Source organism: Canis lupus, chromosome 27 (genome assembly GCF_003254725.2).
Source record: "Canis lupus dingo isolate Sandy chromosome 27, ASM325472v2, whole genome shotgun sequence".
In the NCBI taxonomy this organism is placed as follows: domain Eukaryota; kingdom Metazoa; phylum Chordata; class Mammalia; order Carnivora; family Canidae; genus Canis; species Canis lupus.
The window spans coordinates 2,536,686-2,560,000 of NC_064269.1; the positions used below are offsets into that span (position 1 = coordinate 2,536,686).

General features: G+C 57.4%; 1 protein-coding gene across 2 annotated transcripts in view; it reads left to right on the top strand.

Moving 5' to 3' along the window:
- Positions 1-8,365: 8,365 nt before the first annotated feature.
- The window catches only part of KRT5 (keratin 5), a 36,775-nt gene continuing 21,825 nt past the window's right edge, over positions 8,366-23,315 (top strand). Inside the window, exons 1-9 of one of the 2 annotated variants that reach the window (XM_025458810.3) lie at positions 8,366-8,920; positions 10,846-11,060; positions 11,758-11,818; positions 12,307-12,402; positions 12,768-12,932; positions 13,134-13,259; positions 14,681-14,901; positions 15,740-15,774; positions 16,498-17,278. In XM_025458810.3, the coding sequence (XP_025314595.1) occupies positions 8,474-8,920; positions 10,846-11,060; positions 11,758-11,818; positions 12,307-12,402; positions 12,768-12,932; positions 13,134-13,259; positions 14,681-14,901; positions 15,740-15,774; positions 16,498-16,709 (1,578 nt within the window). In that variant the 5' untranslated portion in view covers positions 8,366-8,473 and the 3' untranslated portion in view covers positions 16,710-17,278. Of the gene's footprint in view, positions 8,921-10,845; positions 11,061-11,757; positions 11,819-12,306; positions 12,403-12,767; positions 12,933-13,133; positions 13,260-14,680; positions 14,902-15,739; positions 15,775-16,497; positions 17,279-23,315 lie in introns of those variants that run through there. The other variant, XM_049102739.1, reaches the window with a different exon arrangement.

Here is a 23,315-nt window from a genome sequence, read left to right on the forward strand (position 1 = left end):
AAGGGAAGCCCCGTGCAGCCTTGTTGAGAAGAGATCGGAATGCAGAAGTGACAAAAAGGAAGGCTTCCTGGAAGAGCAGAAGAGTTTAATCGAATAACTAGAAAGATGGACTCCTAGATTCCTGGAGAGAGAACTTAAATCACACCATCACAATAGGTTTGGGGACAGGTTTTGTGTGCTTATTTTGGTGGGGGTTGGAGGTCTTGGGTTTTCTGAAGTGGGTAGTGGGGCTGGGTGGGGTTCCGAGTCCCTCAGCTTCGGCCTACAGAATCAGCCCTCTGATGGGCCTTCTGATCCATCTAGTAGCACGGGTGTCCTGAGCTCTTTGCCCCTCCAGCCCTCAGGGACACAGGGGCAGGCCTTCTGAGGGCGAGGCCTCTCACCCCAGCTGCCACCCCAGTGCCTTTCACGTATTACAGAGGTCCTCTTCTGCGTGTGCCAAGATGCAATAAACCTTGGGAAGCACAAAAGCCCAAGATTCTGGTGGGCTTTCTGCCCGAATGCTGCCCTTCGATGTCAGTGCTGTCGTCACTGTGGGTACTGGGAATAGTGCCCTGGGAGTTATTGGGGTTCTGTTCTGGCTTGGCCACTAACCTGTTACACTCACACCAACTGATGAAAGCTATGGACATTTTCCCCCTAAGAAAGGTATAGAACTAGGTCTGCATGTCCAGAGGTCTGCAAGCCCCCAAAGGCCATCCATGGACTCCCTGAGTCATGAACCCCAGGACCAGAAAACCCTTAGGCCTTCCCAGCAGTCATGCTCTGCCTTTCCCCAAAGATCAAATTCCCAGTGACCCAGTAAGAGAGGCTCTGAGGAGGGGGTCGGTGGGTGGGATCCACAACCTGAAACAGCCTTTAGAGAAACCCATGAGCCATTCACAGCGTTGCCTCCTCCCGGGCCACGGTGCTGGTGTGCCTCTGACCGCTGGGTTATGAGGCTTGGGTGCTCTTCCCAGTCCTGGGTGCACAGTGAAGGACCCAGAGGCTAGGTAGATGTGATTTGAGGGGACTGAGGCAATATGTCCTGTGCTGGGGTATTGAGGAGGGCAGAGGGGCAGCCCCTCCAGTTGCAGCTTATTTGCCTGAGAAATGGAGAGATTCTTTGCCATCTGAGACTTAATCAAGATCCTGAGACGTGCACAAGGATGACTGTACTCTTGCTTTAGGACTCAATTTGGAAATTCCTTTGATGCCCAAGAGAAGAAATCATAGAGATAGGACCACGGTCACCAACTTCAAATTCTGTGGGTCTGACTTCAGCATACAGGGCAAAGAGACCAGGAGGAACAGGTGTACATGGAAATTTGGGTTAGAGAGCAGCCCAGGGGAGTGAGGGAGTGTCCACACTGTCTAGGAGGATAAGTATCTGGTCCACTTGCCCTGTGTAGACCTCCAATGAAGGTTCATTTAGGGGCTGAGTCATCTCTCTGGGTGATGCTTACGCTCACACAGTCACTGTGCATGGATCGTCCTTCACATCTTTCATTACCTAGACAACTCCTACTCTCCTTTGACATTCTGTTCGGGTACCCACTCCTCCTGGGAGCCTTTATGAATCTCAGGGCCCGGCTGAGTGCCTGTTTTCTAGAACCTGGCAGTGCCCAATACGCACCTCCAACATGACATTTCCACATGTGATTGAGATGATCTCTCTGTGTGCGACTGATTTCATCAGTGCCAGACTTGGGGACCTTAAGGGCAAGGACTGGCCTTATTCTTGGCTGGGTTTTTCTCTTAAGGGAGCTTCACCTAACAGAGACACCCAGGAGTTAATGCTCATAGGATCTTCCTACCTGGCACAAATATGTTTAAAAGATTTGGGGGAGTAAACTCATGTATTTATGGCCATTTTGACAAGGATGCCAACACCATTCCTGGACATGCTGGGACAGTTGGCTATCCAGACGCAAAAGGATGAAGTTGGACTCCCACTTCTCATCATATGAAAAAATTATGTCAAATGGATCAACAATCTAAGCATAGGAGCTAAAACCATAAAGCTCTTAGAAGAAATATAGGGATAAATCTTCATGACCTTGGATTTGGCAAAAGATTCTTAGATATGACACCAAAGTGCAAGCACCAAAAGAAAAAATAGCTTAGGTTGGACTGACTCCATCAAAATTTAAGATTTCTGTACATCAAAGGACACTACCAAGAAAGTGAAAAGAAAACCTGCAGAATGAGAGAAAACATTTGCAGATCATATGTCTGATGAGGGTCTAGTATCCAGAACATGTAAAGAACTCTTGGCGCTCAACAGCAAAAGGAAAAACAACCCCCTTAAAACGTGAGCAAAGGACTTTAACGGACTTTTTCTTTTTAAAGATTTTATTTATTTATTCATGAGAGACAGAGAGAGAGAGAGAGAGAGAGAGGCAGAGACACAGGCAGAGGGAGAAGCAGGCCTGCCATGGGGAGGCCGATGCGGGACTCGATCCCAGATCCCAGGATCACGCCCTGAGCGGAAGGCAGATGCTCAACCGCGTCCTAACAGATATTTTTTCTAAGAAGATATAAAAGTGGTCAAAAAGCACTTGAAAAGATGCTCAACATGATTCATCATCAGGAAGATGCAAATCCAAACCATAATGAGGTACCATTCACACCCACCAGGACGGCTGTAATTAAAAAAAAAAAAAAACAATGGAAAATAAAAAGTGCTGGCAAGGATACAGAGACGTTGGAACTTTTATGCATGGCTGGTGGAAATGTAAAATGGTTCAGTCATTGTGAAAAGCAGTTGGGCAGTTGCTCATAGAGTTACACGCAGGACTGTCATATGAGCGAGCGTTTGCACTCCTTGGTCCAAATCCCCAAGAACGGAAACTAGGTGCTTAAACAGGTTCTTGTACATGCGTGTTCAGAGCAGCCCTGTTTACAATAACCAAAGCTGGAAGCAGATTGCTATGGTCTTAGTGTTTGTGTCTCCCCCAAATTCACAGGTTGAAATCCTGACTCCCAAATGTGGTGGTATTAGGAGGTGGGGCCTTGGGGAACTACTTGGGTTATTAGGGTTATTAGGTCATGAATGGGACTCCCGCGGAGCTCCCTGGTTCCTTCTACCATATGAGAACGCAGGGAGAAGTTGCTGGCTGTGCACCAGGGAAAGGGCCCCCTCTGCAGTGAGACCGTGCCGGTGCCTTGACCTTGGACTTCCCAGCTCTCTCTCTCTTAAATAAATAATCTTTAAAAAATATGCTGAAAATGGGACAGTCACCTGTGTGCCACTAATGGAGAGGAACGGAGAGCTAATCCAACAGGTGGACTGTGCTCAGAAGCCAGTGCATTCGTGCACAGACACACGCTCACCAGCTCTCAGGCCTATGTTTGCAGAAGATACTCGAAAGAGGTAACAACTGGCACAGCTGGGCACCGGCCGCTCACAGTAAAGTCAGCCACAGATCGCTGGGACAGCCATGCCACTGCCTACTGGCCGGACACCCATCCTGCTCATGCCCCTGTTCACGACCACCCGCACACGGATGTGCACCCACACACGTCGTCTGACACGCGCTGGAGCACATCTGCCAGCTGGCACAAGCCCGGGAGCCCGGGGCCGCGGGGGCAAGAAGCATTGCCCGGCCTCGGAGGACCTCTTGGGTCATTTTGGAGGGATGCACGCAGCACCTGGGCAACAAGGCTCGGAGGTGCAGCCGGCCCTGACGGGGAGGGTGTGGAGATTGGGAAGGGCTCTGCGGAGGCTTCTTTGCATTGAGTCCCAGCTCCTCTGCTCATGTGACCCCCACTGAGTCACCTAACGCCCTGCTGCCTCGGTATCTCCATCTGTAAAGTGGGGTAATAACAGTACCTGCCTCTCAGGGCTGTTGTGCGGACTAAATGAGTCCATTCACGGGCAGTGCTCGAGCAGCGCCTGGCCGAGCTCCAGTACGCGGTAGCTGTAGGTAGTAGCAGCAGCGCCATCGTCATCATCTCATTTACGTGCTTCTCCCATCCGCCTCCGGGAGGAGGTGCAGCAGCTACGAGCATCCCCCCTTTTAGAGATGTGCAAGTTGGGACCCCTGCCCGCGGTCACCCGGCAGGACCCAGACCCGGGCCCTCATACTCCTGGATCCACACGCTTGGCCAGAAGCGCGTGGTGGGGCTGGGGGAAGGAGAGGGCCAGCAAAGCTCAGAGGAGATGCTCCCGGCCCCAGAGCTGAGTGAGGAGGAAGCCGCTCTGGCAGCCACGCTGCAGCGGGGAGCGGGGCTCAGCGCCAGGCAGGACGGGCCTCCTCCGTCCTTTATATCCCAGCCCCTCTGGGATGAGCTCACCTCCAGCCTTGCCAGCTGCAAACCTGCTGAACAGCTGTCCTGCCCCCAGATGAGTGGCTCTGCTTGCGGCCAAGTCCCCCCAGGGACCGCACTCCATCCAGCTGGCTGGGTGCTCAGTGCCCCACCTGCCTGAAGCTGCAGGGGGGAAGGGGGGGCACAGGGGCGGGAGGAGGAGGGAGACCTGTGGAGGGTCCACCGGCATCCGCTCCCTTCCTGAGTCCACCCGCCGGGGAGGGCTGGCAGGATCTGAGCTGACGTCATCCAAATAACCCAGCTCATCTTGTCTAATTTTGGAGACAATTATTTGCTCCGAGCACCACCTGCCCCTCTTGGTGCCTCAAGCCCCTCCGCACCCCCCACTCCTACCCACACAGCAGCCACATCCTGCTTTCCCAAGCTGTATCGCTCAGGTTCTATCTGGCTCCAGAGCCCTCAAGGGCTCCCTATCACTTGCCCTATAACATCCTAGAACATACACAGCTTGGGCTCCAGGAGCTCCCTTCCCTAGTGCTTGGTCCAGCTAGAGAGTCCTTTCTCACCCGTGCCCTTCCTGGCTGCTTTTGTCTTCCCCATTGCTGGTCCACCCAAGCCTTTTTCCCTGAACAGACTGGAGCCCAGACCTCCTCCTCCAGGCAGCCCTCGTGGATCCAGATTCCCTTCTCCTCTGCGTCTTCTCTTTTTCTCTCACCCAGCAATTACCCTCTTGGGTTGTACTAGGCCGCTCTCCCTCTGAGGCCTTCTCTGGAGATTTATCAGACCCCAAAAGGCTGAGAGTAAGGAGCCAACCGTCTCCACTGGGACCACGGGGTTGCGACAAGCATGTCCAACGGATCATCACAAATGTAGAAGCAAAAACTTCCAAAAAGCTACAAATTACTAGCGTATATTAAATAAGAATATTTTGGCTATAAAACCAAGAGCAATGGGACGCCTGGGGGGCTCAGCGGTTGAGAGTCTGCCTTCGGCTCAGGGCGTGATCCCTGGTCCTAGGATTGAGTCCCGCATCGGGCTCCCTGCATGGAGCCTGCTTCTCCCTCTGCCTGTGTCTCTGCCTCTCTCTCTCTCTGCGTCTCTCGTGAATAAATAAATAAAATCTTAAAAAAAAAAAAAGCAACCAAGAGCCATATAAATGTAATTCATGCAACAAGCAATTTAAACTTTTCCTTGAGTGTGTAAGGAAAGCTAGAGGGTCCTGGTAACTCGGGGGTTTGATTCTCTGATTGATGCACTTCCCCACCACTTCGCAGATGGGTGTAACTAGGGCGAGGAGATGTCCGTGCCTGGCTCACCATCTAATTCCCAGTTAGAAGACCAAGTGATCCCGGGACCTCAAAGGACGTGAGGGGAAGATGAAGCTGGGGCAGAGGATGAGGGCAACTGTCTCCTGTCTCTGCCGCCACCACCAGAGGCGTCCCAAAGCAGGGGGCTGTGCCTCCCCTTGCCCCTGCATCTCCCCAGAAACTTACTTAAGGCTAGGGCAGGGCCTTCGTAACCTTGCTGAACCCTGGCTCTGTCCTCGTTTCCCTCCGTCCCTCCTTTTTTCCTCCAGCAAAAAACGCAGGCACCCCGGGAGCCCTACCTGGGCCCACCCTTCCTGTGGGTGGCCCCGAACTCTCCTCCTTCTCCTCCTATCATCATCCTCGTCAACAACATTGGGTGTTCCATTCCCGATGGCCAGTATCTGATTAACTAATTCACGCTAAGGTGTTAATGACTTGCTAATGTCTTGATGAGAGGCTTTTCCCAGGGATCCCTGCACTTGGATGGATCCAGAAACTAAGATCTTTGAGGACAGGATAGTGTGAGGCACCCCCCTTCCCAGCACCCAGTAGGTGCTCAGTAACTGATACATGGATCAATAGCAACAGGTCTAATGTTTGAGAAGTGCTTCCTACTGAGCTTTGTACTTGGCAGGCGCCTGTTAGTGGCGATTATTATTATTATTTCTAATGCAAATTTTCCGTGATCAGAAATGGTCTGAGTGGAGAGATTCCCCGAGCCTGGGATCTCTGGGAACATCGGTCCCTCCTTGTCTGACAGCAGGTGACACAGCATGGAGATGTGCCGACCCAGGTGTCCTCTCCCTCCCAGAAGGAGGGTGCAGAGGAGGAGAGGACGGGTCGATCCCTAGCTTCTACTTGACGCCCCACTTTTGGTAGTCGATGACATCGGTTGAACATTGAACACGTCGCAGGCACGCGCCAAGCTCTCCACTTGGGTTAGCACATGGAGCTGCCGCAGCTACCCCATGAGGGGTTTATTATCCCATTTATGTCGAGGAAACCGAGCCTTGGAGTGGTGAAGCCCCGCTGGGTGCTGCAATGGGATTCAGAGCCCTGCAGCCAGCTCCTGGCCTGGGCTCCCACCTGGTGGCATCTAGGCGGACGCGGGCCGTGGGCTTCCTGAAAATGCACCATCCCTGCTGCTTGGTGGCCGCCCCAGCAACCGCCCATCCTCTGGCACCTGGGGAGCGATGTCCCGAGGCTGGCCGCAGGGCCCTGAAGACAGGTACAGGGGAAGGAGTCGCCTGGGGGCCATGGGACCCTCGCCCGGCCCCACGTCCCAGGGGACGCGGCAGCAGTGGACAGAGCAGTCCAGCACGCGGAGGGGGGACCGCGTTACATGGGGTTCGAGGCAGGATTTTGAAAGAGCAGAGGGTTTGGACCGGAAGGGATGGGGAGGAGGGGTGTATCAGGCTGGGTAGGGATGGCGCGGGGAAATCGCGGGGTGCCTGGAGATGGGGCCTGTGGGGAGGCGTCCCGGCGGAGGCAGGGAACAGCTAGGAAGGCGGCTGTGGGCCGAGGCGCGCAGGTACATGCACATCACACACACAGCGAAGCCCTGGGGCGGGGGGACCTCAGGCTAGGAGGGGTCCCAAGAGCCGGGAGAGCGGTTAGCCTTAGGCCACAAGCCGTGTCCCCTCTACGGGGCACGCGCCTGGCGCACGGAAGCTGTCGGTGGAGGTCTATGGAGGGGAGACGGGCGGCGGAGGGGGGGCGGGAGGATGAGGCCGAGCAAGTAGTCTCCGAGCTGGGGGACCGTCCACCCTCCTGACAAGGGAAAACTGAGACGACACGGCCTGCAGAGGGACCTTCTGGGAGCGGACTCCACTGTGGAGACGCCAGGCCTCCCGGGCTCCCAGCCAGGCCCTCACCCCCGGGCTCACCCTGACGGCAGCTCCTCCACCTGAACCCTAAGCAGGTGGTTGCAAACAAACAAACCATTCCTGTCCTCACCTTGCTTGTCAACACGTTCACGTCGGAAGGAAGATGGAAATGAGCCAAGAGCCCCCCCAGGGGGCTTCCTTCGAGGCCTCCAGCCCCCGCGAGCCTCCTCTGCCTCCCTGCCTCCCGTGAGGCGACTTCCTGAGGCTTTAGCCACCCGCCCCCCAATCCCAGCCTCCTGTCCTGGGATCTGTCCCGCACCGGCCGCCCAGCGACCGTATCTGGTGCAGCCTGCAGCCTGCCTGGCGGGGCTCTGGGAGGAGTGACACGTGCGGGGGCCCAGTTCCCGTGGAACCGTCGGAAGCACGTGGTCGCCCCCGCCGCCGCGCTCCCGCCCCGTGCCAGGGAGAGGGTCACCCTCCACCCCTCACACCCAGGAGGCAGAGCCGCTGTGGGTTAGGGGAAGAGGCCACGGAGCAGGGCGCGGGGTGCCTCGGGAGGCCCGAACAAAGGGGCTCTTTCCGGGAAGGAGGAAGACACAGCTGTGGGTTCGAGCCCCTGGATGCTCTACGCAGCGGCCCCGCCTGTCCAGCGCAGTCCATACCCTTCTAGCTCCCTGCGCCCCCGGGAGGCAGCCTGTGACCCAGAGAAGACTAAGCAGGATAGGGATGGTGAAGTGCCAGTGACATCCCCCTGGAGAGGCTGGGGCCTGGGGCAAATTACCCGATAACAGCAGGTTAATTAGATAAAACCCAAATTACATGAGCAAGGCTTGCAAGCCCAGCAATTTGAAGGTTTCATGTTGTTTCAGAGGTGGGGAGGGCTTGATCTCTAGCTCAGCATAGAGAAAATGACTTCTTGCTCCCAGGCAAGCCAAACCCATGAATTAAGCTCTTGACTGCCCGTCCACGAGCCCCAATGCCAAGCACATATAAGGAAGGGTGCCTGCCAGTCCTCACTGCAACCTGCAGAGCCCGTGTAGGATTCGGCCTCCGTCCCTCCAGCATCTGAACTCCATCTCCACCACCAGCATGAGCCGCCAATTCACCTGCAAGTCGGGAGCTGCCTCCAAGGGGGGCTTCAGCGGCTGCTCGGCAGTGCTCTCCGGGGGCAGCTCATCCTCCTACCGGGCAGGGGGCAAAGGGCTCAGCGGAGGCTTTGGGAGCCGGAGCCTCTACAGCCTGGGGGGCATCCGGAACATCTCCTTTAACGTGGCCAGCAGCAGCGGGAAGAGCGGAGGTTATGGGTTTGGTCGAGGCCGGGCCAGTGGCTTTGCTGGGAGCATGTTTGGCAGTGTGGCCCTGGGGCCCGTGTGCCCGTCCGTGTGCCCTCCGGGGGGCATCCATCAGGTCACCGTCAACGAGAGCCTCCTGGCCCCCCTCAACGTGGAGCTGGACCCCGAGATCCAGAAAGTGAGAGCCCAGGAGCGGGAGCAGATCAAGGCGCTGAACAACAAGTTCGCCTCCTTCATCGACAAGGTGGGACGACCTTCCCTTCTCTTCTTAGAGCCTGAGCTGTTGTGACAGCAAAAGGGATTCAGGTCAGACATGAGGAGGCACGTAACGTGGACGAAGCAGGTGTCTTCTTTCATCGGGGTGATTTGTGTGAGATTCCCTGCAGACTTTCCCCGGAGAAGACGGAAGGAGGCTGTCTCTACTGGCAGGGGCGTGTGGGGGTGGTGGTGGGGTTCCTGGCAGGAGCTCCAAAGGAAAGGCCCCTGCTTCTTACTGGAGGGTCGGCTTGGTGCCATTGCTGAGCCTCGGGTCCTTGCAGCTCACGTGTGGGAAGAGCCGGTGCGAGGGAACCTGACCCAGAGTCTTCCTCCCACCCGTTGGGAGCGGGTCTCATCCACTGGTCATTTGACTGGATGGATCAGGAGCATCCGTTTGCAGTCATTCCCACATGGGCCCCTCGAGAGGCCGACGAGGGCAGTGGGGGGGGGGGTCCCCACAGAGCTCTGACGTCAGACCTGGCTTCCGCACTGTCCCCATCACTTACCGGCAATGTCTTGGCTGAGCCAGCCGCAGAGCCGGCTGTGCGGAGGGTTGTTTATCCTGCCTGCGCCTCTCCTTCCTTATCTCTGTAATGCAGATAATAGCCTACCCCTTGGGGTTTTGTCAGGTTTGGGAAAGAAAATGCATGTGAAGATGTTGGCACGGTGCCTCCCGCATACTGAGTGCTCCCAAGTGCTGGCTGTTGTCACTATCATTTTCATCTTCGGACAAGTGGGGGAAGAGTGTCGAGAAGGGGAGGAACCAGAGGTCTGGAAGAGGCCTCGAGGCATCATCCAGTCCAGATAGGCCTCGGACTTTTGGTAGATGAGAAATTATTACTCCCGTTCTGTGAGTCCGCAGAAGCACTGAGGTACATGCCTTGCCAGGGAACGGCATCTGGGGGTGGTGGGTGGAGGGATGGAAGGTGAGGCCCAGTCCCAGGGACCGCGGGGCCATGTGGGCACATGACATTCTCAGTGATCCCGATTGTCCAGCGTGCGGGGTCCTGGTTTACTCTGCGCTTAACGCTCAGTCTCAGGGGTATTCGTGAAAGAGTCAGGATTAGTCAAGCCAAACCAATGCTGGAGGATCTGCTGGGGGGCAGGCAGTTTGGGGGCTGATCCCATCTCAAAGCTGAATCCCAGCCAGTTTTCTGAGGCCCTGTGCTTATGACAACAGGGAAGACAACCTTATTTAGACAGTGGCTGTGATCACGTGGATTAAGTCATTTTTAAAAAAAATTTGCGCGCCTCCCCCCGACGCAGCACACAAGAGAAGAGTATGTGGATCCACTGCCTCTGGTCGGTCTCCTGGCCCAGGGAGGCGACAGGGGCCCAGGGAGCATTGTTTATCCACGTTGCCCCACGTGCCATGCTTGCTCCACGGAAGATGGTTTTGAGGAGCAGAGTTAGGGCAGAGGGAGGAGGCCACGGGCAATGATGGAGTTGGAGCCTGATGCAGAAATCTAGAATGCCTGGAAAGTCTTGGTCCATTGAGCCTCGCTGAGCTTGATATGCTATAAAATGAAGAGCAGATTCCCTTCTTCAGAATGGTCAGCTTTTCCAAAAATGGACCCAGCCTGACTCCGTCCTGGTAGTTTTTAGGTACAGCCCTTCCCTGGGCTGGGTTGGCCACAATGGGTTCTGAATGACAGGATACATGAGTTCTGGGGACACATGTCTGGGTTCAGCTCCGGGCTCCCTCCCACTTATCAAACCGTTGGACCTTGGAAAGAGGCCGAACTTCTCTATGGCTCAGTTTCCCTTCCATTAAATGGGGTTAATGGCCTGCCCGCCTCATGCAGCCGTTGTGAGGGGCAAAGGAGAAAATGCAGGCAGAGCGCTTTGCACGGAGACTTTGGGTGTGACTGCGTCCCGGGGGCTCAACAGTTTCTGCACTTTGGGTCCCAGGTGCGGTTCCTGGAGCAGCAGAACCAGGTGCTGGAGACCAAGTGGGAGCTGCTGCAGCAGCTGGATCTGAACAACTGCAAGAACAACCTGGAGCCCATCCTCGAGGGCTACATCAGCAACCTGCGGAAGCAGCTGGAGACGCTGTCCGGGGACAGGGTGCGGCTGGACTCGGAGCTGAGGAGCGTGCGGGACGTGGTGGAGGACTACAAGAAGAGGTGAGCGGGGAAGGGGTCTCCCCGCAGCCGGGCAACTGCCCCTTTCCCTCTGAGCTCCTTCTGCAGGGGTGGCAGCTACCTCGGCTTGAGGTTTTTGGAGACGAGCGGCAGTGTCCCTTGTCATACCAAACAGGATTATTCCAACAAAACTCTGGAACTTGCTCTCTGCACCTCCAGCCTCTGGTCTGGCACTTAGGACAAATGCTCAGTTAGCTGGACAGTGGTCAAAGGACTACGTCTGGCTGGATGAGGGAAACCTTGGGTAAGCTGCTCATAATCTCCTAGAGCTTCTGGGTTCTCCTTGGTAAAAGGAGGCTTAAATCTGTCCACCTCCCAGAAGGGCTGTGAGGAGTAACTAAGGAAGGCTCATCTGTAAGGCTGTAGTCAAGTTTCCAAGGAGGAGCTTGGTTCTTGCTACCTATGAGATTTCCCATAGAACGTTGGCTCCACATGCTCCTACTTCATTTTCAATAATCACCTTTTTTTTTTAACCAAACTCAGTCTCCATGTCCCCTGCTCCACAAAGCCTTCCTTGCCTGGTGGCCCCACCAGCCCTGTACCCCGTGGCCCATTAGCATCTGTCCCTCAAACGGGCACACTGCCTCTTGCGTAGAGCCTTCCTTGAGTGAAAGAGGGTCCTCAGCGAGAAGGTTCTAAGTGAGACGTAGTCACCGACCGAGCCCTGGCATTTTGGCAGGTACGAGGAAGAAATCAACAGGAGGACAGCTGCAGAGAATGAGTTTGTGCTGCTCAAGAAGGTGAGGAGGAAGGCAAGGCCTCGAGTCCAGGGCCGCCTGGGACCAGGGGGAGCCGAGCCAGTTCCAAACTAATGGCGTGAAGGCCGAGGAAAACCGATGGACTTTCCAGAGAGGGAATGAGAAGGCAGAGAGAGTTCGATGGCCTTCCTGAGCGTTTCATGTGGACGGGGTTTGTCCATAGTGAAGAACGGCAGAGGACGACACACAGGGGCTCCCCTGCGGCCACAGGGCCTGACTCAGACGTCAGAGGGACGGCTGGTGGCGGCCTGGCTGGGGCTCCCTTCCTTAGGGGGGTGCCTTATCCCTGCTGAGGGAGTCGATTCTCAGGGCGGGGTGGGGCTGGGCCTTTTGATCCACCCTCTCTTTTCCCATGAGCCTCCCAGAGAGAAAAGGGCAGCTATCTCGGTGTGCAAGGCACCCGGGCTGGGTGGGTGCTTCCTTCTCGGCGGCACGGGCAGTGACTGAGGGACGTCGGGGGCATCTTTCAGGATGTGGACGCGGCTTATGCCAATAAGGTGGAGCTGCAGGCCAAAGTGGACTCCATGGACCAGGAGATCAAATTCTTCAAGTGTCTCTATGAAGCCGTAAGTCTATGTCTACCCCCCGCCCCCAAGGGCAGCCAGTGGGCAAAACTCTGTTCTCGAGGTTGGGAGAGGCTCCCCGCTCTCAGGGCGATCCCCCTGTTAGGCATTCATCTCCCATTTCAGCCCCGAGAGGCTCCCAACCTCCACCCTCTGGGTGGAAAGGAAATGGTCCGGGTCCTGGCTTCACAGTGGTAGGAATCTGTCTGGGGCTGGAGGAAACTCATCTTGCCCGGGGAGCAGCAGCCTTGGTCCAGAGCCTCTAAGTCAACAGCACCCAGATTTGTTTTTCTTGCTTGGGGGACGGGTGAAGGGGGGTGTTGGTCTCTGATAGTCAAGTCCTGAGACCAGCCCTGGTCCCCATGTAGGAGATCGCTCAGATCCAGTCCCACATCAGCGATATGTCCGTCATCCTGTCCATGGACAACAACCGGGACCTGAACCTGGACAGCATCATCGACGAGGTCCGCGCCCAGTACGAGGAGATCGCCCTGAAGAGCAAGGCCGAGGCCGAGGCGCTGTACCAGACCAAGGTGAGCTGGGCTGAGGCAGGACCAGAGAGGGCATCCCCAGCAGGCATGAGGGCTAGGTCTGGTCATTCCCAGAACAGAGGCCGTGTCCACTTAAGCATCCAACACGCCCTTCCCCTGGGACATCACCAATCCCGAGACATCATGTGGTCCCATGGCACGCACCTCATGCTCACCCCTGGCTCTGTGCTTTGGGCTCCCCAGTTCCAGGAGCTGCAGCTGGCAGCCGGCCGGCATGGGGATGACCTCAAAAACACCAAGAACGAGATCTCGGAGCTCACCCGGCTCATCCAGAGAATCCGCTCAGAGATTGAGAATGTGAAGAAGCAGGTGAGGGGACCGGTTGCCCATGGCCTGGGGCAGGAGGGCATAATTGGAGGGGAAATGAGTTGGCCAAGGACATCAGCCTCTCAAATCTCTGCCCACAAGAGGAAAGGAGCCAATGAGGTCACTGTCTCAAACCCTTGGAGCAGACATCCCTGGGGCATCTCATCTCCCACTCACCCCAAGGACCTCTGCTTTGAAGCCCCTCCTGTGGGAAGTCTCCTCTCTCAATCCCCAGGATGGGCTAGGACCACTTCCCCCCATTCCCTCTGCCCCTATCACGTGCTTCCTGGAGCCTCTGCTTATCCTGTCCTTGTCCCACTTGGTGATTCCCCGACGCCAGCCTGTCCCTTTTCCCACTGGACTGGAGGAAGGCAGAGAGCTGGCTGCTTTGTTCCCCATTGCTTTCCCAAGGTCTGGTACAGTGCCTGGCACATAGTAGCAGCTTAATAAACGTATGTTGATGAAATGACTGATAAGAGGCCTCAGAGAGGGCCCATTAAAGTACCTTCTGTGCCTATTCATTAAGGCCTTGCTCAGACGCCTCCCGGGACTCTAGGCTGCAGTCTCAGCTTGAGTAGGTGGGGAGACAGGATGTGGTTATAGGATAACCATGGCAGCGCCTCCTATCGCTTTATCACGCTGAAGCATCTCAAAGACTCCATGAGGCAAGCGCTCCCCATCGTTACAGATGAGGACACTGAGGCTCAGACAGGTTCAGTGGGTTGCAAGCTGGTGAGTGTCAGAGCTGTGATGGGAACCCACTCTGACTCCTAGTCCAGTGCTCTCTCCATCTTCCCATGGGCCTTAATACTTAGTGACTCCAGGACGTGGGGTAAGTTGGTCGTCCTCTCTGCACAGGGTGGTGTAAGGACAGCATGAGCGAAGGTATGCAAAAGGTGTGTAAAGAAGGGCTGAGGGTAGTGCCAGGCATACAGTAAGCACTTGGGAAATAATAGTTGGTTCTGGAGACTCTCCTTCCCTGTGCCCCTCATCTCTGGCCCCATGCACCTGCGCAGCCCCTGTCCTTGCACCTGCAACACCATATTCCAAGGAACTCTTCCCAGACTGTAAACAACTCAAGAGCAGAAAGCCATCTACCTCTTATTCGACACCCTTGGTACGTAGGTGGCCAAGTAAATGTCTTTGTAATGAAACGACGAGGTACTGAAGTGGCTAAGGTCACAGGAAGGCAGGGTGACTATTTCTTACCACCACCAATGCCTAAACAGAAGCAAGCGGAGAGACATAGAGCTAGGAACGACTTGCTGGCCCCAGAGGGGGCTCCGGCCTAGAAGAGGGGCAGGAGGTGTGAAGGGAGGAGGTGGGCATCTCTGCCCAGAAGTCCCCAAGCACTAGTGGGATTTGGATGTGGGGGACTCTAACCCCCCCTTCCAGTTTTCCAGCTTCTGTGATTCCCTGTGCAGGCTTCCAACCTGGAGACGGCCATCGCCGATGCCGAGCAGCGGGGTGACAATGCCTTGAAGGACGCCCGAGCCAAGCTGGACGAGCTGGAGGCCGCCCTGCACCAGGCCAAGGAGGAGCTGGCCCGGATGCTGCGCGAGTACCAGGAGCTCCTGAGCCTGAAGCTGGCCCTGGACATGGAGATCGCCACCTACCGCAAGCTGCTGGAGAGCGAGGAGTGCAGGTGGGGGGCTGGAGGGGTGCTCTGCAGGAGAGCCCCAGGGGTTTGAGAAGGACAAAAGGAGAAAGCTTAGCAGGGTCTCCTCCAGAAAAGGGCATCCTTGGGTGATGATGGGAATACATCAACAGTAACTCAGAATACGTCCGGGCGCGAGCGCTCCCTGTATGCCAGGCACTGTGCCTTGGGGATCAGCCCATCTACCCTTGAGTTCCCTGGATATACCTACGCATACTGCCCACCCCATTACTACGTGAGGTCTTCTGTTCCGACTTCCTTACCTGTCCAGGTACAAGGTGAGCTTGTCACAGATGTCCCAGGGCAACCGTTCCAGCTTCCCCAATGTTCTCAGCAGATGAGAACGACTCAGTGCCCGGGCCTGGCCTTGGGAAGCGTTCATGCTGCCCCACGCGTGTGCCTCGTGCCCACGACTGTGACTTGGACTGTTGCCTGGTCACCCCAGGGGCAGCAGCCACAGCTTCTCAAGCTCTGCTTGTGCCAAAGAAGCCCTGGAATTTCCACAGGGGCCCGTTGGGTTCAGAAACCCACATCAGGGATCCCTGGGTGGCGCAGCGGTTTGGTGCCTGCCTTTGGCCCAGGGCGTGATCCTGGAGACCCGGGATCGAATCCCACGTCGGGCTCCCGGTGCATGGAGCCTGCTTCTCCCTCCTCCTGTGTCTCTGCCTCTCTCTCTCTCTCTCAATCTGTGTGACTATCATAAATAAATAAAAATTAAAAAAAAGAAAAGAAACCTACATCAGGCCCCGTGGGGACACTAGCTTTGAGGTGAATAGGTTGTGGGTTGGGTGACTGCTCACTCTCATTTTCTTTCTTTCCCAAACAGGATGTCAGGAGAATTTCCCTCCCCTGTCAGCATCTGTAAGTACTTGTGTGCTTGGACCTAAGACTGTAGAATCTGCGGGTCGGAAAGGGCCTTAGTTGCACCCCGTGTGCGTAGCTGAGCAAACTAAGGAGCAGAGAGCAACAAACTTTGAGGTCACACGGCCAGATAGCAGGGCATGGCCAAGGAGCAGGCGACTCCCAGTCCAGAGCCGCTCCCTCCCCATCCCTGTCTCCCTGCTCCCATGGGTGGCAGCTGGGAAGGCTGTGGCTACTGGGAAGGGGAAACAAAGGATGCATGTGTGGGAGGCTTGAGCACCGCCCCCTCCCCACCTGGCTGCAAGTCTGGGCTGGGGAATTAGAGGCCGGGAAGGAATCCATGAATGGGGACCTTGGAGGTTAAGCTGAGGGTGTTGGATCTCTGGATTTCTCAGCGGGACTGAGAATTAAACCAGAGTCTCCAAAAAATGCTGCTGGCAGACAGCCAGCAAGAAGGGGAGGACAGGTTGGAGGCTGGGAAGTTTACCAAAAAGGCTAAGAGAAGCGAGGCGGTCCCTGGAATGGCAGGTTGGTGCACTGGTTCCTGGACCAACGCGATGGGCTTCTGAGAATTAAGAATAGGCCAGATGGGGCTAAGCTGGGCCGGGCAAGGGCAGGACTGGGGGAAGCGATCTTTGGGATTTACCCCCACCCGGGGAGGGGGCGGAGTGGCCGGACCGTAGAGGATGGCCCCTGAGGATGCCACCCGCTGTCCCTCCGCAGCCATCATCAGCAGCTCCAGCGGCAGCGGCGGCTACGGCTTCAGGCCCAGCTCGGTGAGCGGCGGCTACGTGGCCAGCAGCGGCAGCTGCATCTCCGGCGTGTGCAGCGTCCGCGGTGGGGATGGCCGGGGCAGGGGCAGCGGCAGCGACTACAGGGATACCCTGGGGAAGGGCTCCAGCCAGAGCACCTCCTCCAAGAAGGCCGGCAGGTAGAGACGCTGCCACGCTGCCAGGCCACCGCCACCGCTGCCACGTCCCCAGCTGTCTCCCACGCGCGCTCTCCCGTCCCCGTCAGCCCCTCTCCACCCTGCCCTGCTCCCTACTTCCCCCAGCCTGCGTCTCCCTGAGCCTGGACAGGTGTGGATGGCCCTACCTGGCGAAATTCCTCCTGGCTGAGGTCCCCCCAGCCGGGCCGTGGGCTCAGCTCAGCTCCCGGCCTTCCGCCCTCCGCGCAGCCTCCGGCTCCGTCACCAACTACAGTCTGGCTCCCCGGGTCACAGACCGAGGCCCCGCTCTCACACTGGGGCCTCTGTCCCAGTGACTGCCTAAGCTGGGAGCTGGTTCTGTGTTCAAGAGAAGGAAGGCCGAAGGGCACCAGCCAAGAGAGGCCGGTCCCCACGCCACCCTGGCCCCGTCTCATGGCTCATTCCGAGTAGGACCAAGTACGACTCAGGTCTCTCTTCGCTCTCCTGTATCCAGAAGCAGAGAAGAGGAGGCCCCTCCACATCTCCTTTCTTCTTAGAGGCCCTCCCATTGCATCCTCAATAAACAGCACGATCTGACAGCTTGGTCTCGGAGTGGTCAAGGTGGGGACACATACTCAGTGCGTCACCCAGGCACACACAGACACACACACCGGGTGCGCTGCGCCTTGCCCTGCGGCCCGCTGTAGAGCCGAAGAAGCAGCTCTGAGAGCACGCGTGGCCCGGGGGCTGGGCAGTGTGGACCCTGCAGGGAAATGAAGCATGAGGCGTGGGCCGTCGGAGTTTGGGAGGAGGGAGGAAGGGGAGGTGGGAGAGAAGAAAGGAGGAACACAGGAAGGGTGCGCGTGCAGCACAGTTCGTGGCTTTCAACCAAAGAATTACCTGTGTCTACTGATAGAAATGGTCCTGATGCTGACCGGGACCCTCTGGCCTCCATCTAAGAGCTGGATCTTTCCTGGAGGGAAGCTGGGGGCGTGGTAGGTGGGTGTCTGTGTTTATTCAACCCTTTCCTCACTGCTCAGAGGCCTGGGCCTTTGGGGGGTCACCCAGGAAGGGTAGAGACGATGGGGACCCCACACTCTGAGCCTGCTGGGATGCTAAGATAGGAAATAAGCTCTTGGAGCCTAAGCCTGGACCAGGGTGAAGGGAGTCGGGGGTCAGGGCAGGCTGTGAATTTCAGTGACTGTGTAGACGGCACCGTCCCAGACAGCCATCCGGCCTGGGGTGGGGAGGGCTGCGGGAAGACAGGCAGGTCTCCCAGCGACCAGCACGAGCCAGCAAACCTCAGCCAGGAAGTCCTTGGGGGCCTGAGGATCTTACAAGATGAAAGATAGAGGGGCTGGAGGAGAGAGGGATGGATGGGCTGGGTTGGTGTGAGCCAACGTCACAGGGGCAGGCTCAAACCCCTGCCACCCAGGAGGTGGCCATCAGCTAGAGCCTCCCATGGCTCTCATCCTGGAAGTCAACACCACCATGTGGGTGGAGGAGGGTGAGCAGTGCAAGACTCAGTCACGGGTTTGCTTCCATCCTGTGTGAGTGTGTGTGTGTTCAGAGCTGGGTAGCGACCAACCAAGAGCAAAAAGAGCCACATCCTACCTGCTGCCTCTGCTACCTTTGCAGCAGTAAGAACTGAGGTGGGATAACGGGAGAGAGACTTTCCAGTTGAGAGACTTTGAAGAGCGCTAGGTTCTCGAGTGGAAGGATGGAGGATGCTTCTTCAGATGCCGCTGGCTCCTCACCCGGATTTGGGGGGGAAGCGAAGAACCCTCCCACCTCCCCTTGTGCCCAGGGCTCTCCGGGGTTCCCTGGGTGGGCCGGGTTGTCCTGGGTTTTGAGTCTGTTTTCTAGAGCAGCAGATCAAGGTGCTGGAGGCTGAGTGGAGCTTCCCATGGGGATATAGTGAGAGCACCACGATCTCGGCAGAGATCCGAGTTACGAGCTTGGCAGGTGCCAGAGTGAGGGGCTCAGCTGGCTGTGGGCTACAGACCAGGCAGGAGCTGATGGATGACGTGGAGGGCTCCCCCGAGAGAGAGCTCCGGGGAAAGAGAATAATGACAATGACTCCCAGGTAGGGTGGACGTGAGGTCACATGAGTCTAGGTGGTCATTTGATCATGGTGGCCAAGAGCAGGGGTTCTTCACGCAAGCTCAAAAATAACCTGGGGACTTAAAAAAAAATACCGATGTCCGAGCCACTTACTCCAAACCAGCTAAGGCGGTCTACTGGGGTGGGGCCCCGGCCTTCACGGGGATCTTTCGAAAGGCAGCAAGGGAATTCTAGTGAGAATGGAATCAGTGGAGAAAGAGGCCCGAACTCCAGTAAAGGTAGCAGGGTCTTGGAACGAGGGAGCGGAGATGGGGCCAGGGCAGGCCGATGGCGGGGTGAGCTCTGAGAGGGACGTGGGCGCGGGGCACTGAGGAAGCTTACACCTAACAGGCTAGACCCGAGTCAGGTGAAACGGCCGTGTGCTGAGGGACTGGGCGGCAGGGCTCTGGGGCACCAAGAGGGCGTGAGGGGTGGGCAAGGGAGCCGGTCGCAGGTGCATGAGAGCATCGTGATGGGCCCGAGTCCCCCTCCGGATCTGTGCCCCGGCGCTGCCTTCCTCCCGTCACAGCTAAGTGGATGGCGGAGAAGCAGAAAGCAAAATCACAGCCTGCACTCAGGAAGCTTCTGGTCCCACGGGCGGGTGGAGCCACCCAGGAAGGACACGGATGGAGGAAAAGGTGGTGCACATGAGTGAAGTCCCCAACCCACCTCATTGGTGCTTTCTGTCGCCTCCCCCAAAGCCGGTGACAGGGTCTGGACCGTCCTCACCTTTGTACTCTCGTGCCTGGCACACCACTTGCCCTGAGCACAAGCTGGTGGACGAATTACCCCTCCCCAGCCCCTCATGGGACTCTGACTCCAGGTCGCCACCGTGGCCACTGAAGGACCCCTGGAGGGGCCCCTGCCGCCAGACACAGCACCAGCCCAGCTGGGGGGGCTGCCGGGGTCAAGCTGCTCATAGACGTGGAGGTTGGCCCCCTCAGGACATCTCTGGAGGCCAAGGAGAATAAGAAGGGTTCCTTATGGGGCCTGAGGTGCCCGCCACGGGGCTGAGCCTCCCGGCCTTGATCACGGCTCCTTCTCTCCACCCATGAAGCCTCACCCCCTCGGCCCTTTCCGGGGCCACAGCCCCAGAGCACCAGACCGGGGCCCGGGAGGGATGGGAAACTCTTCATGGAGCGCCTAGTGGGCCCGACTCTCCCTGAGCGGCACATGCCACCTGTGCCACCTCTCTGAGGTGGGTGTTATTATTCCCGAGCCAGAGACCTGCAACAGCCAGGGCCACGGAGCCAGGATTCCATGAGGTCGGTCTCTCCAAAGCCCACGCTCTTTCCCGTCACCGCCCTGCCTGCCGGTGTGGGAACCATGTGCCTCTGCCCACCCAGCTGCTGTGCGTTCCCACCCTCCCCCGATGGCCTGCGGGCTCCCTGCCCGGCGTCTGCTGGAACTTCCATCATATTCCATCATCCGGTGCCTGATGTCTCTGTGTCCCAGGCACTGGCACGCTTGCCATGTAACCCTGGTCTCCCCACTGTAGGCTGCCCGCAGAGGCTGTGGCCCCATTGTCACCTGCCCGTCCTAGAGGCTGGTCCCCTCAATGGTGGGGAGTGTCCAAGCAGCACATGGATCAAGCCCCCCTTGAGGACCTGGTATCCTGTGCCACAGGTGGCAGAGGAAGTGGGTGGTGTTGGCCCCGGAGAGGGAGCAGGAGGGAGCCTCGGGGTTGGGGGGTGTGTGGACCCCGTGTGCGGGGAGGGGCACCTCTGGGGGTAATGGGGCTGACACAGCCTGCGGTGGGCAGTGTACCCTGAAGGGCTGGCTGGGCTCTGGGGGCAGGAGGATCAGGATGCAACCCTAGACCAGCAAGAAGAATCTGGAGAAGCACAAAGGAGGTGGCCCCGGTCGTGCGAGTGGGTCTTGGGGGTACGGTCCTTTCTCCAGACAATGGTCCGGTAGCCGGTCCAGCGGCCGAGGGCAGCCAGCCCCTCTGCAAGCACCGCGGGCAGAGGCACCTTCGCTTTGCTCGGGCGCAGGTGTCGAGTCTCACGCCTCGGCCTCTGACGAGTCCTGCGTCTTGTCCGACCGCCCCCCCTGCAGCCACCCCGGGCCTCGGCTCCCCGTCACGCGATGGGGATGGTTTCCTGTCTGGCCCCCTCGCGGGCCGGAGACTCTCGGTCCTGCCGCCGCGCCTGCTGGCCCGGGTGTCCAACGTCCCCGGTCAGCTGTGGGCTTATCCCAGCACGGCTCCGGGGAGTCTAGATTTCTCCCCCCCTCGGCCCCGGCTCTTTCTCGCGCTCTCCACGCTGCGAGGGATGCCGTCGCCGTCTCTCACCGGTGCCAGTGGAGGAGGGAGAAAGAACCCCCCAAGGACGAAGACGGAGCCATAAACAGGTGATTCAGGAGCACAGATGACCCAAGGATTAGCTCCATTTATAAGAAATAGAAAACATTTGTTTCCTAGGAACTAGCTCCCCTCACAAGGTCCTGATTTTATTTTTTAATAGCTCCCCGATTGTCTTGGAATCTCTTCAAATCAGGAGAGAGGGGTCTCCAGGCTGCCATAGAAAACCCTCAAAAGAAGGAAAAGGTGGACGAACCATGGCTTTTAGGACAGGTGGGACAAGGAGGGGATAAGACAAGGGTGGGTGGTGGGAAGATCTCTGCTTGATTTTCTGCCCTAAGCAGACAAGTGGGGAAGCAAGGAAACGGGCCCCGTGCAGACCGAGGCAGATTTGAAAATGAGGGTTCATGGGGGGACCTCGCTCCCCAAAGCCAGGAAGCCCAGAGTCCTCCCTCTGCACATGCTCGGCTGGCGGGCCAGCCCAGGCCCATCGCTCTCTCCGAGACCCCTCTCCCCACAGGCAGGGGTAACCGAGGGCGTCTTCCCAACTCGGTGGGAGGCAGGCTGGGCACTGCCCTTCGAGTATCCTTCGTACTTTCTCGGCAGCAAAGTGCCACTGAGTGAAAGAAAGGCCCGGCCATGGGGATCCCTGGGGGGCTCAGTGGTGTAGCACCTGCCGTTGGCCCAGGGCGCAATCCTGGAGACCCGGGATCCAGTCCCACGTCGGGTTCCCTGCATGGAGCCTGCTTCTCCCTCTGCCTGTGTCTCTGCCTCTCTCTGTGTGTCTCTTATGAATAAATAAATAAAATCTTTAAAAAAAAATAAAAAAGAAAGAAAGAAAGGCCTGGCCTGAAAGAGGCGGACCGTGAGGGAGCTCTGAGCAAGTCCCGGACCTGCAGGCCCGTAGAGCGGGGTGCAGAGAGCCCACGATCAGTTAGGATTTCCAATCAGATATAGGGCTGCCGGCCTTGGATGTTGCCAAAACCAGACATTCATGAAAAAAAAAAAAAAACACCAACAATTACCACCCACTGCTGTTACCGTCTCATAAAGGAAAAGGATAACTTAACAGTAGGAAGGACACCTCTCAGAATTCAGTTCAATCCTTTAGATTAAATGAAGTTAGCCCCGTGTAAACCGTGTCGCGCGCCCTTTTTTCCCTCCTATTAGCTCGGGACTAGGAAAACTGCTTCAAGTTGCAACCTCTTTGTTCTCTCTGTGTGTCCTCATCTAAACAACGAGAACAAAGTCACTCTGGCAACTTGGCAACATTTAGAAAATCATCGGGACGACAATGAAGGGGAAGCCTGTAGAAACCCAGTGCGAGCGATGCAGTGAGGCCAGGCGCCAGGCTGCAGAGGCGAGGCCTCATGGGGCTATGGGGCCGGAGCTCTGGTCCCTAGATCCGCGCCCCCTCAGCCCTATGCCCCACAGGTGAGTTCACTACCCTCTCTCTGTCGGTTTCCCCTTCTGCGAAAAGAGAAGAATTTGCTCCTGGCACTCCTGGGGTTGCCCCGGAAACTACCAGCCCTGCAGTCGATGTCAGCTGCTATTACTATTCACTATTAGTGTTCTCGTCCTATACTGAGACAGTGGTAACTACCTAGGAAACCAGGGGGACTTTTCGGGCTCCCCTGGGACTCTGCTCCAGTTCGGTCTGCCCATCTCCGCCGTCTTTGCCTCCTACCCCAGACTCTTGTATTTGAGCCCGTGTTTCTGAACCCTGCCTCCTTCGGGGCCTAAGCTATTCAGAAGCAGGCCCAGTGTCTCCTCGCCGTGGTGGGGCTGTTCTTGGAACCGAGCGCCCGGAACCTCCTCCTGAAGCCGTGCCTCAGCCCCGACACGTACGCTTGCTCTTGGTGGCTTGCCCTCAACAGGATTGTGGGTGTCACCCCCAAGAGCCCATGGCCTTTCGTAGTTTCTGCAGATGTGTCCCTTTCCTCCCGGGCTCCTTGGCAGGACAGAGCCTGGGAGGACAAACGGAGTCTTGTGCAGTGTCCAGGCAGAACTGCCACAAGCTGAACCCGCTCTTCTTGGTGATGGTGGCACAAGAAACCCGCTGAGCCGGTACCCGGCGCTCCACCACCGCCCAACCCCTGCCTCACGTCCCTCTCTGCTGCTCAGCCACCCCCCGCCTCACTCCAGACCCAACTTTGATGGCGGTGGGGATGGCCACCTGACACCCCCGTGGACCATGGGCGCCAGCAGGCACTTGCCCAGGATGACTTC